The sequence below is a fragment of the Centropristis striata genome, chromosome 20 (genome assembly GCF_030273125.1).
Source record: "Centropristis striata isolate RG_2023a ecotype Rhode Island chromosome 20, C.striata_1.0, whole genome shotgun sequence".
In the NCBI taxonomy this organism is placed as follows: domain Eukaryota; kingdom Metazoa; phylum Chordata; class Actinopteri; order Perciformes; family Serranidae; genus Centropristis; species Centropristis striata.
The window spans coordinates 32,031,849-32,045,074 of record NC_081536.1 but is presented as its reverse complement, the minus strand read 5'-3'; the positions used below and the strand labels follow the sequence as shown (position 1 = coordinate 32,045,074).

Here is a 13,226-nt window from a genome sequence, read left to right as displayed (position 1 = left end):
CATATATAAGACCCCCCTGCTTATGTGTGGCACTAATCACCTCTCATATTTAAGACCTCCTCCTGCTCATGTGTGGCACTTATCACCCTTCATATACAAGACCTCCTCCTACTTATCTGTGGCACTAATCACCCCTCATACAGAAACGCGCATCATCGCTGCTGATCTGGAAATTCCCCTTTTTCTGCCATTTAAAAGCTCCGCTCTGAGGGCAATGTGAGCCCAACGCGCTGCAAACCTACAAAAACAAAAAAGGTTGTGACAAAACGATGTAGTGCAGAATATATATTTTTGTGCAAAGAAAGCGGACAGCAGAGAGGAGAGCGAGGTGTTGCATGTTTTTTAAATGGGAAATCTGTTGGGCAGCTGGCGCTTCAAGGAGCCGAGCACCGTGGAGGAATGCGACTCGACGTGGGGGTCGGACTCGGAGAGCGACGAGCCGCCGGCGGAGGATGACAGCGGCATCTCCGACTCCTTCAGCCCGGCGGACAGCGAGCACCGGGCCGCCGGGGACCCGGAGGACACGTCTCCGCAGGTACGGTGAGCCTTGTATACCGGGCGCACAATAAGGGGGGCAGGACCGGACCGGGGCACGGTGCGGTAACATGTGTGCCACCGGCGGCACCGCGCGCTATTTACAAGGCCAGAAGACACAGAAAGGACAAGCTGCTCCATCAGTCACTACCGAGACACGCTCCAGTCAGATGTGTCCATTTTACGCAACAGTATGTTAGTTATGTGGGAACATTATGCAGTCACACGGTTTGAACTTTACTTAGGCTACTACTAACTTAGTGTTACTACACTGGAAAAAAAAATGGAGTGACATTTACTGTAAAGCTACATTGAAAAAAACATTGTTTTTGGCCCTGTAATTATTATTTCAATCATCTATATAAATTCTACAGAGAAATACGAATTCAGTGCTTTTACTTTAAAATAGCAGTTTTTCATGAGGTGCATTACTTAGTGATTGTTTGTTATTATGTGTCCTCAGTTTTGTTTGTAAATTAGAAACAGCCTGAGTAAAGATTACAAACACTTTCTGTGTGGAAAAACTTGCCTACACTGTACATTCGTATTTCTTTGTAGAATTTATATAGATGATTGAAATAATAATAATTAAAATATTTTAAAAAATCAGTATACTCTACTAAAACAGCAAGCAGCAATTCACTGTAACTGCCACTTTAATCAAGATACACTACAAACAGTGGTGGAAGAAGTATTCAGATCCATTACTTCAGTAAAAGTACTAATACCACACTGTGAAATACTCCACTACAGTAAAAGTCCTGCATTCAAAAGTTACTGAAGTAAAAGTACAAAAGTATCAGCATCAAAATGTACTTAAAGTATCAAAAGTAAAAGTTATGCAAAATGGACCACTCAGATTGTTTTATGTATTCTAAATATATTATTAGATTATTGGTATTGATGCTTTCATGGAAGCAGTGTTTGATTTTTTTTTTGTTAAGATAGGTCTTATTTTAACTGTAAATGTAATATGCAAGCATACTGTTATGAGGTTTAAAATGTCTAATCATTTAACTTTATCATGTGTTTTATGTTAAATATGGCTGTCAGCTAAATGTAGTGGAGTAAAAAGTACAAAAACTGCCTTAAAATGTAGTAAAGTAGTGTAAGTGCTCAAGCATAACGGAAATACTCAAGTACAAGTACCTCAAATATATTCCAAATATATTATTCGATTATTAGATTATCTTTTTCAAGATAGGACTCATTTTAACTACTTAATATACTGTTATGAAGTTTCATTTAAAAAAAAAATCTAATCATGTTAAAACTTTAGCTGTCAGCTAAATGTAGTGGAGTAAAAAGTACAATATTTGCCTCAAAATGTAGTGAAGTAGAAGTATAAAGATACATACATTAGAAATACTCAAGTAAAGTACAAGTACCACAAAATTGTAGTACAGTACTTGAGTAAATGTACTTAGTTACATTCCACCACTGACTATGTGGTGATAATAAAATCTACCAGCATGACATCATTGACTACATAATGTACACATCATTTTATTACTTAATTATAAAAGATATTTCTCAACAGTGCATTTCCTAATATAGTTAAACTGTCTGCCTGCTGGTTTTATAAAAAAGGATTAAAATATTTTATTAGAGCTTCATGATTATCGCCCCATGTGCCCCGAAGTATCAGAATAATTATCTGGGGGTTGTTATTCACACTGTTTTAGAATATTAAAACCAGCAGCTCATAATAGGACTATTAGAGAAACTGTAATTTACTGAATCATAATGCTTTATTAGATATTTGTTAACCCTTTGATGCACAACATATTGACCCCCTTCTAATACACAACATGGGTCAAAATGACCCACATTCATTCCCCATGTTATTTAATGCTGCTGTGTGTTTCTGTGCTCTATCTTTTGATATCAACTTATTTTATGATTGAATATTCCAAGTATTCTTTAAATATCTTGTTTTTGATAACAACAGATCATTATTTCCATTTTGCCTCTCATACTTTATGAAGAAAAAACGTTTTTGTATTATTACAAAGCTAAGTACTTGGCTAAGTAGCTTGCTAAGCTAACTACTTAGCTAACTTCTTGGATAATTAGCTTGCTAAGCTAAGTTCTTAGCTAACTTCTTGGCTAAGTAGCTTGCTAAGCTAACTACTTAGCTAACTTTTTAGCTAAGTAGCTTGCTTAGCTCACTACTTAGCTAACTTCTTGGCTAAGTAGCTTGCTAAGCTACCTACTTTGCTAACTTCTTGGCTAACTAGCTAATTTAGAGTAGCTTGCTAAGATAACTTCTTAGCCAAGAACTTCTTATGCAAGAAGTTAGCTAAGTAGTTAGCTCAGCAAGCTACTCAGCCAAGAAGTAGTTATTATGGGATTAAACTCGAAATGATGAGATAAAAAAAGCTCATAATTTTGAGATTTGAAAAAGGTCATGAGATAAAAAGTCAAAATTATGAGATGAAGGGTCGTAATTTTGAGATTTAAAAAAGTTGAAATTATGAGATAAAAAAAAGTCATAATTATCAGATAAAAAGTCATAATTATCAGATAAAAAGTTGACATCTTGAGATAAAAAGTTGTTGTAAGATGGACATACTTTTCAGAGGCCAACATTTTTTTTGTAATATTACATTTTTTCTGAGAAACAGAATTTTAGGTCTTCATTAAATGTAAGCCATAATCATTATAATTAGAAGAAATTAAATAAATTAAAACATGAATGTTCCATTCTGTGTGTAATGGATCTATATATTGTGTTATTTCCACTTTCTGAATTGAGTTACTGACATAAATAAACTCTCCTGTGATATTCTAATGTTCTGAGGTGCACCTGTAGTTGGATAAAACAAGATGTGTCCCAGTAATACTCCAAGTGTCTCTGACCAGTGGAAGTCAGCGTGACCCAGATTTTATTAGAGAATCAGATCTAGTTTCCAGCGTTCTTTTGTAGCGATCGCACGGCAGCTCTGATGTGAATTGTCCTCTTTTACTGGGAAAGAAATGGATGATGACAGCCCTCGACCTCAAAAGCAAAGTCAGTGCTTTTCATCCAGCTGAACGGTGGATGAAAAGCTCTGCTGCGTCTGTTAAATGCACCATGTTTTTATTTCAGATCTGCCATTGAAATGAATTACATTTTTTTCCTCTTTTTCTTTATTTCTCTCTCTCTTTTTCCTCTCTCAGCTGCAGGATTCTCCAGAGTCTGTTCCAAAGATGAAGAGGAGTTTCTACGCTGCCAGGGACCTCTACAAATACCGTCACAGCTACCCGGTACACACACACACACACACACACACACATTCTTGTACTTCTATCTTTGTGAGGACCCTCATTGGAACAGTGAATTCCCTTGCAAGGTTATAATAGTTTTGGATTTTTCATTAGTTTTAGTTTTAATTTTGTTGTGAATTTTTGTTTTCAAATTCAGTTAGTTTTAATGAGTTTTTAGAGTGAGTTTGCTAGTTTTAGTTTAGTATTTTTTTTTTCAAATGCTTTGCATGCAGTTTTAGTTCAGTTTTTATTAGTTGTAGTTTTTTGTAATGGGGTATTTGTTGGGTGGGAGATTAAAAGAGGTCACAGTAAATTTTGCCTTTATTTCCTTTGTCTGATCCATCTTCATTATGCATGAAAAAAAGTTGACAAAGACGAAAACGAAGGACATTTTCACTATAATTTTAGTTAGTTTTGTAACCACACAATACAGTTTCAGTTGAGTATTTTTTTTTTGTAAACTCTCATTTTAATTTTTATTTCAGTTAACGAAAATGTTTTTTCAATTCTAGTTTTCGTTATTTCGTTTCCTTTTCGTTAACTATAATAACCTTGTTCCCTAACCCCTAACTAACCTTCACCATCACAACTAAATGCCAAACCCTAACATTAACACATGGTTACCTTTACATAAACCTAATGTAACCTTAACCCTAAAAACAAAGTCTGAAATCTCAAAAAAGCCTTTAAAGAAGTGAGGAAATGTCCTCACTTTGCAAAAATGTCGTCACTCTTTTGGTTAAAAACGTGTTCTGGTCCTCACTATGTATGACATGGGTCTCAAACTATATATGAATGGCACTTTACCGTGTTGTTAGTGGAAGGTCCCTTTAATAACATTTGGTAATTTTGTATCTTTAAAAAAAATAATTTTGTGTCTTTTTTGGTCATTTTGTGTCTTTTTTGGGTAATTTTGTGTCTTTTTTAAAAATATTTTTGTGTCTTTTTTGGTAATTTTGTGTCTTTTTAAAGTAATTTAGTGTTTTTTCTGTCATTTTGTGTCTTTTTTGGTCATTTTGTGTCTTTTTTGGGTCATTTTGTGTCTTTTTTAAAAATATTTTTGTGTCTTTTTTTTGTAATTTTGTGTCTTTTTTTAAGTAATTTAGTGTTTTTTCTGTCATTATGTGTCTTTTTTGGTCATTTTGTGTCTTTTTTGGGTCATTTTGTGTCTTTTTTAAAAATATTTTTGTGTCTTTTTTTTGTAATTTTGTGTCTTTTTTTAAGTAATTTAGTTTTTTTTCTGTCATTTTGTGTCTTTTTTTTGTAATTTTTGTGTCTTTTTTGTAATTTTGTGTCTATTTTAAGTAATTTAGTTTTTTTTCTGTCATTTTGTGTCTTTTTTTTGTAATTTTGTGTCTTTCTCTCACACACAAAGATGTGTTAACAGTAAATTATCTCTTTATTTCCTGTTTGCAGAACTACAGAAAGTCCCGGCAGCCCAACGAGTACCGTAACCTGCGCTTCTACCTGAACAAGATCCCTCTAGTACCTGATGGTGAGGTCACACACAGATACACACACACACACACACACACACACACACGGACACACACACACACACTGCATGTCAGACCTCCTGCCACTGTGGAGGGAAGAACTGTTGGCTTTGGGCTTAGTGAGTTTTGTTTGGCTAAAGGTCATGTTTGACTGGGAAAAACCAGCAGATTAGAGGACTGATCCAGTGTTTGAATACGCTCACACACACACACACACACACACACACTTACACACACGTTGCACGTGCACAAGAAGTGTGTGTGGCAGCTAATTAGCCCGTGTCTCTCCTCAGGTATCTATATCGAGGAGATTCTGACAAAGTGGAGAGGCGACTATGACAAACTGGAGCACAATCACACCTACATTCAGTGGTGAGACATTTCTATTTTTATCTTCTCTTACCTGTAACATGAGTGCACCTCAGAAGTGACTGGATTTTTAAAATTGCATCACAGTAACTGACATGTCAACGCTTGTTCTTTTTCTGCCCAGCTGTTAAATAAATGTTATCAGAAATAAAGTAAAGGTTTTTTAATCAGGATGTTTTACAATTTGAAATGGACTTTTCTTACATGGCCCATGTGCAGTTAAAAAGGCAACTGTTAAGACAATTTTAGCAATTTTAGCCAGCTGATTAAGCTCATTTTAGTTTCCGTCTCAAACTGACTGTTTCCAGCTGACGCGTTTTAAAACAGGAGCCTTGCAAAATGGTGTTAAATGTGAACTTGATGGCTACATATATTCATACACTGCAAAAAAGGTGTTTAGTCTAAAAACAAGATAAAACACTAAATCTGAGGTAAATGATCTTGTTGCATGGACAGATAATTTACCTTGACAAGATTTCTTAAATTAAGATTATTAAATCTAGAAATAAGCATGTTGAACGCTTAAAATAAGAAATTAACTCTTTAAACAAGATAAATTATCTAACACTTCTGAATCTAAAGGTTTTTTTTATATCTTGGTAAGAAACAAATAATCATCAGGTCACTCTGTTCGGGCCAGTTCATCACTGCTTGCAGCTTTGATTTATCTTGTTTTAAGAGATAATTTGATCATTGGTCTTTTTAGTGGTCTTTTTTGGTCAATTTGTGTCTTTTAAGTGGTCATTTTTACATATATCTTTGGTAATTTTGTGTCTTTTTTGATCATTTTCTGTCTTCTTTGGTCAATTTGTGTATTGTGTGTAAAATAAGAAATAACTCTAAAAACAAGATAAATTATCTAACACTTTTTTTTTATCTTGGTAAGAAACCAATAATCATCAGGTCACTCTGCTCGGGCCAGTTCATCTCTGCTGGCAGCTTTAATTTATCTGGTTTTAAGAGTTAATTTCTTATTTTAAGTGTTCAAAATTCACTCTTGGCCTTGGAAGTAATGCTAGATTTGTACTGTAGGTAGTAAGTAGTAATTAGCCAATCATGCTAATTGCAATGCTAATTACAAACACCAATGATCATATTTCATGCAGTGTCATACAGTGTTTTCATCCCTTCTTTCTCATCTATTTTCATTTGATCTTGTGTTTTCAGGCTGTTCCCATTGAGAGAACAAGGGCTCAACTTCTACGCACATGAACTGACTCAGGACGAGATCAAAGTAAGACACACAAGTGCACATATACAGTATTACTTATACTAAAAGAGACTCTAGAGCTGCTTGCTGCTGCATGCATGATTTGTTTGCACTTCCTCAGTTCAAGTGTTTGGCATGCTTGAGCGACAGAGTGCATCTTCCATTCAACCGTTAAATTAAAAACATTCATTTTTAACACGAGGGGAAATTTTTGGCGTACTGTAAGTTGTTGCACTGTAATTTCCCAGCTTGGGATAAATAAAGTATATCTATCTATCTATCCATCTATCCATCTATCCATCTATCCATCTATCTATCTATCTATCTATCTATCTTATGAACACTGGCTGTATTCCCTGCACGAAGCTGTTATACATGTCACTCGAATGGAACAAAACCATTATTCTCAATTGGGAAATACTTGTGTTTTGGTCAGTTTGTGCATAAATAATGTCAACTTTCTGAATGCTAAACCACCAAAATGTTTGTATCTGGGTTTTTTTTAAAGGTAATTAGGTAACGCTTTATATTAACCCATTGACGCCTAAAACTGCCTGTAAAACCTCTGGGCGATTTTAAAATAAGCCCCTAAAACCTGAAGTTTTTCTGGAAATTCAACAGAAGTGTCAACTCTTCTACTAAATAATACATTTTTCAGCCTCTGTAGCAGATAGAAATGAAATTCAAAAAGTATTTGAGAGCTTATACAAATACTACAAAACGACGTATCCTCTTTCCAGGCTTCAATGGGTTAAGGTCCTTGTAATAACCATTAATTAACAAGTAATAAGGCCCTTGTAAGTCCTTACAAGATGCTTATTAACATTACTGTGTGTTTATAAGCCTATATAAGTGTTAATAATGGCATTATAATACAGCTAATAGCAGGCTATAAGAGATGTATAATAAGAACATTAATAAAAGCCTCATGAGTATCTTATAATTCTTCATAATGGCATTACAAACACCCATAACCCACCCATTATGTCTTTGCCATGCCTTTATTAATCTTTTGTTTGCTTATTGATATTAAAATATACTTTATTGCTCATCTATTATAAGTTAACTATGCACTTGTTAACAGTTAACTATGCTTTTTGCAGCTAAAGGGATCTAAAGTGAGAACAATGCCTTATTACTTGTTAATTAATGGTTATTACAAGGACCTTAATATAAAACGTTACCGGTAATTATTCTGAAATTAATTTAAATGCCATTGTTAATTATTGTAAATGTGTCTCTGATCTGCTGTGTTTAATCCCGTCAGGAATTCCAAAGCACTCGGGAAGCTAAGCGGAGATTCCTGGCAGCATATTCCCTGATGTTAGACTTCTATGGCATCAAATTGCTGGATAAGAGCGGCAACGTTGCTCGGGCTCCCAACTGGCAGGATCGCTTCCAGCACCTAAACGAGTAAGCTCACACAAACACATTGTGCAGCAGCTTAGCGGTATAAAAGTGCAGCCAGAATTTGCGTGAACTTCTGGCTCCCGTTTCCAGTTACTCGCTTTTGTGCCCTTTAGCAAGGCAATTATTTTAAATCCCATGGAACTTAATTGTTCTTCTATCAGCAGCCAGATGTTGAACCTGTTCTTGCTCAACAAACAGATGGTTAAAGGAACATTTAAAGGGTGATTTTTTCTTTCTTTCACATCCTATTTCAACGGTTTCATGGCCTGAAAGTAGTCATTGCATTTTGTTGCTAACGAACCACCTGAATGTCACAGATTTGGATGTATTTTTTATCTTAGAGCGACTACTATAATCTCCTCAAGTCACAAAAAACCTCTAAACCTTAGCATCCGATGCTAATTGTTGCTATGATGCAAAAAACAACAAATTCTCCAGCATAAAGCAGCTGCTCAGGACAATTGTATTTCCTCCTCTTGCTTTTAATATCCCATCAAATATGCACAGCAGCTTTTGCATCTGGTGCATCTTTGGTTTATTGATTTGCTCTCAGGCCAAACAACCATCAGAAACTATTCTAAATAAATAATTAGAGTACGAGTTGGTTGCAACACAACATGTCATACACACATCATGCAATGTTAATTTTAGCACCTTTTTTCAAAATTTAGCTTCTGCAGTTTAGCTAGCTTGCTGTTTCCACTAGGCGTTTAACTTAGCTTGCAATAGCCATGTGCTTTTCTTCACTTCAAGTTGTTCATACTTAAATACTATATTTAATGGGTCGCTAGTAATCGAACTAGCTAGCTTGATAATTCCACCATACTTTAATAGTTGCCGGTTTCATTGATACGTTTACTTATAACATTTGCTGAAGCTAACATTTACTCATGTCAGAGGTCATAGAGATGGAAGATTACAATGTCTAAAGTAATATACTACATACGTGCTAATTCTGAACCTAAAAACAAACTGTTATTGTCTACGGCAGCCATTCTCAACCTTGGGGTCCCGACCCCAATTGGGGTCGTGAGATGATTTCTGGGGGTCGCCAAATCATTTTGGAAAAAATATAAATGCACAAAATAACATAAAATGACATAATTTCAGACAGGGAGACGTTTTAGTTGTTGTCTGCTTCATTATTTGTCCAAAATTCGTCGTATCAACTGAGTTTGTATGATCTGAACTGTGAGATTCTGTTCAGTGAGCACAGAAGAAAAAATAAACAAACAAAAAGAAAAAAATCTGGCCCGTTGTTGCTTTACCACAGCTGCAGTTTGCTAGCAGCTAGCAGCTAGCTACATCTGATGCTGGAAAATGGAGCGATGGCTGCAAAGAAAAGCCCCAGACTGGGTCAGCAGCAGCAGCAGCAGCAGCAGCAGGGGTCCCAAGTTCTACCACCAGAAAGCTTAATGGGACCACTGGGAAAGCTTAAAACCAACGTGCATGTTAAATTGGGGGTCACGACTCAAAAAAGTTGAGAACCACTGTTCTCAACCGGTCTACGGGTGGTCACGAGGACCTCCGTGCCAACAGACCCGACATTCAGTTTTTATACTTTTTCTCTGATTCAAATTTTGGCTTGGTGGTTGAAAACTCATTTTCTGTCATGTGGAAAACTCAGATCACACATATATATATTTTGCTTTCCCTGGATTTTAACACATTTCTCCCCCTTCCCTTGATCTCTAAAGGTCCCAGCACAACTACCTGCGGATCACTCGCATCCTGAAGTCCCTGGGTGAGCTGGGCTACGAGGCGTTCAAGGCCCCGCTGGTCCGTCTGTTCCTGGAGGAGTCGCTGTGCAACAACACCCTCCCCAACATGCAGCACAGCGTCCTGGAGTACTTCGTCTACACCATCCGCCTGCCGGCCACTCGCAGACGCCTGCTCCGCTACGCCCGCAAGCACTACAGGCCCGCCCACGCCTTCCTCTGGGGCCCGCCGCCCAAAAGACGAGGCGGCGCCGGAGGCGGCGTCGGCGCCGGGAGCAGCGGCATCAGAGCGCCGGCTCCAACGCCGGAGCAACAGAGGAGAGGGGACGAGAGCCCCGCCTCCCCGTCTGCAAGTAGCGGGATTATTGTGTCTTCTCATGACGCCGTGATGTGCCAGGACCCGGCTGGAGGAGGACTCGGTCCAAACATGGTGGGACTAGAGCTGATGATGGCGGGAGCCAGAGGAGAGAGGAACGAGTACAATGAGATTGTTCCTTTGTAGGGAATAGATCAATATCTGGTTTTAAAAGGCAGATAAACAGCTGTTTTTCACATTAATCTGTTCAATTGTAAAGTAAAAATAATACTTGGTCACCGTATTTCCTCAATTTAAAGCCGGGCTCCTATTAATGACGGCCTCATTTAGTAACCGGGTGTCAAAACTATTTTTAGTAAATAATAGCCGGCCTCTTTTATAAGCCGGGTGTCTTACCGGTGTTATGTCAAAGTCTGATGAAAAACATGATCAATTGAAACTGATAAGACTTCTTTTTTTTTATTATTAAATCTTATAACAGTATATTAAGTAGTTAAAATAAGCCCCGTCTTAACAAAATTAAACACTGCTTACGTAAAAGCATCAACACAAATCATCCATCCATCCATCCATCCATTCTCGTCCACTTATCCGGGGCCGGGTCGCGAGGGCAGCAGGCTAAGCAGGAACTTAAATCCTAACTCCAACCGTGGAGGTGATGCTACGGAGAACACCATTCAGGAAACATCATTTGACGGTAACAGATTTCCACACAACACCTGTATTTAGAAGTTTGGCCACACGAGTTAGTACTGTAGGTAAATATGGTTGTTTCTCCCGCTGTCCTAGTCATTCTCTGTAAAGTCGAGCCGTTTACGCACGTTCTTCTGGGCTTTTTAGTAGTTTAGACATTTTAAATCCTGCTTCAAATGAACATTCAGCGTGCTGTTCATTGTTTGTTTACATCCCAGTACTTCCAATATGGCCGACATCCGGGTAGCTGGCTACAATGCGCTGTGTAAAACACTCTAAAAAGTGCCGGTCAGAGCTGCTCTGATTTTCTTTTTTTAATAAAAGCCTCCTTCAAATAATAGCCTGCCCCTATTATTAGCTGGGTCCCAAACTGTTTTTTTTTATTAATAGAAGCCCCGGCTACTATTTGAGGAAATACGGTAGTCTGTTATTCTTAAGAGTTATGAAGCTTGTGGATGCTGAAACTTCAACACAGTGATAGTATTCAGTGTCACAAACGTTTCATTAGAGCAATCCAGAGTAAGGGCTTACTATAAAACATGTTATTTCTGCATCTAATTATTCTGAATATGGGGTGGAAAGTGAGGTGAACTCACCTTGGACCAAATCCCAAAACCATCTAAACTAGTCGCGACCCAAACATGTTGAAAAGGCTTTTCCTCATCAGGGCTATATAAAAAAAAAACACTTAGAAAGAAGATTGCCTTATTGAATATTTCGATGTGGAACTGTTGTTACTGATACAGAAGACCGCTTTAGAACCAAAGGAGCTGGTTGGCATGTTGGTCTTTTTTTACGATGGTTTTGGGAAAGTCCAGTCTACTCCTTGAAACGCTGTAGCTGGATCTCCATGGCAACAAGCTGAACTGGGCTCACTTTGTACAGGTGACAATTATAATGTGAAGAGGGAGATCAGGGAGAATTACTTTTCTTTTCTTTCTTTTTTTTTTTTTTAAATCCAAATGATGTTTAAAAGGACACAAGGGATGGTCTTGTCTCTCATAGCAATACCATTGTTTTTGATTGACTTGAAATCCTCAATTTGTTGTTTATAATAGCAGGCACAACTCAATATTTATCTGCTTTGTCTACAAGTTAAAGGTAGCCACTCCCCCCGAAAACTGTAAATAACTATAGAGCAAAAAACGAGACTTGTTAGTGACGTGAAACCTAGAAACAAGAGTTATGAGTAGAGAGGCTTTTTGGTGACATCACTACTCTTTGGCACCATAGAGGTCTACCGGAAAAGTGGCTACAGCTGCAAGAAAAAGTATGTGAACCCTTTGAAATTACCGAGTTTTCTGCATTAATTTGTCATAAAATGTGATCTGATTAAAGTCCCAAATATATCCATCCATCCATTCTCGTCCGCTTATCCGGGGCCGGGTCGCGGGGGCAGCAGGATAAGCTGGGCATTCCACAATGTACTTACTTTTCTACCAGCATTATGATTGTTTCATGGATTTATCCAATAAAGACATGAAATATTATAATTGTTTGTGTGGTTTTAGGTTAAGCATGCTGTGGTTGTCTATACTCGGGTCTTAGATGCAGATCAGATCACATTTTACGACAAATTCATGCAGAAAACTAGGTAATTTCAAAGGGTTCACATACTTTTTCTTGCAACTGTATGTGCTGAATATAGTATCTAACAAGAGGTCAAGATGTTTGCTGCTGTTTAACCCAATGCCTGTAAAACCTATGGGCAATTTTAAAATAACCCCCTAAAACCTGAAGTAATTTTATATCTTTATTTGGTAATTCTGTGTCTTTTTTTTGTGTAATTTTATGTCTTTTTTGGTAATTTAGTGTCTTTTTTTTGGTAATTCTTGGGTTTTTTTTAGTAAGTTTATGTATTTTTTGGTAATTTTGTGTCTTTTTTGGTAATTATGTGTCTTTTTTGGTAATTATGTGTCTTTTTTAAAGTAATTCTCTGTCTTTTTTTGGTAATTTTGTGTCTTTTTTTTTAACCCATTTAGGCCTAAATCTAATATGGGGCTTTATAGACGAAAAACATACCATTATCTGACTGATCATTACAGATCGAATACCTTTCACGTTTCAGTGGTAGCTCAAATTTCAAACAGAAAAGTTACCAGACGTGAATTGCAGCACAGAAACATGCTTTCTGCAGAGGTAGTTGCCTGTATGGCTGCTACAGAGTGTGTTATGTCACCTAAAAGCCCTTTCTGTTAACTAAACAAAGTGGTTGGTGGATGTGGACTTGT

General features: G+C 37.1%; 1 protein-coding gene across 1 annotated transcript; it reads left to right on the top strand.

The window, feature by feature from the left end:
• Positions 1–217: 217 nt before the first annotated feature.
• Positions 218–10,864, top strand: ogfrl1 (opioid growth factor receptor-like 1). The gene is made up of 7 exons (XM_059359758.1): positions 218–535; positions 3,697–3,783; positions 5,200–5,278; positions 5,573–5,651; positions 6,816–6,882; positions 8,126–8,271; positions 9,966–10,864. Exons 1-7 carry the CDS (start codon positions 347–349, stop codon positions 10,486–10,488), a joined length of 1,170 nt encoding a protein of 389 aa, XP_059215741.1. The 5' UTR covers positions 218–346; the 3' UTR covers positions 10,489–10,864.
• Positions 10,865–13,226: the final 2,362 nt, after the last annotated feature.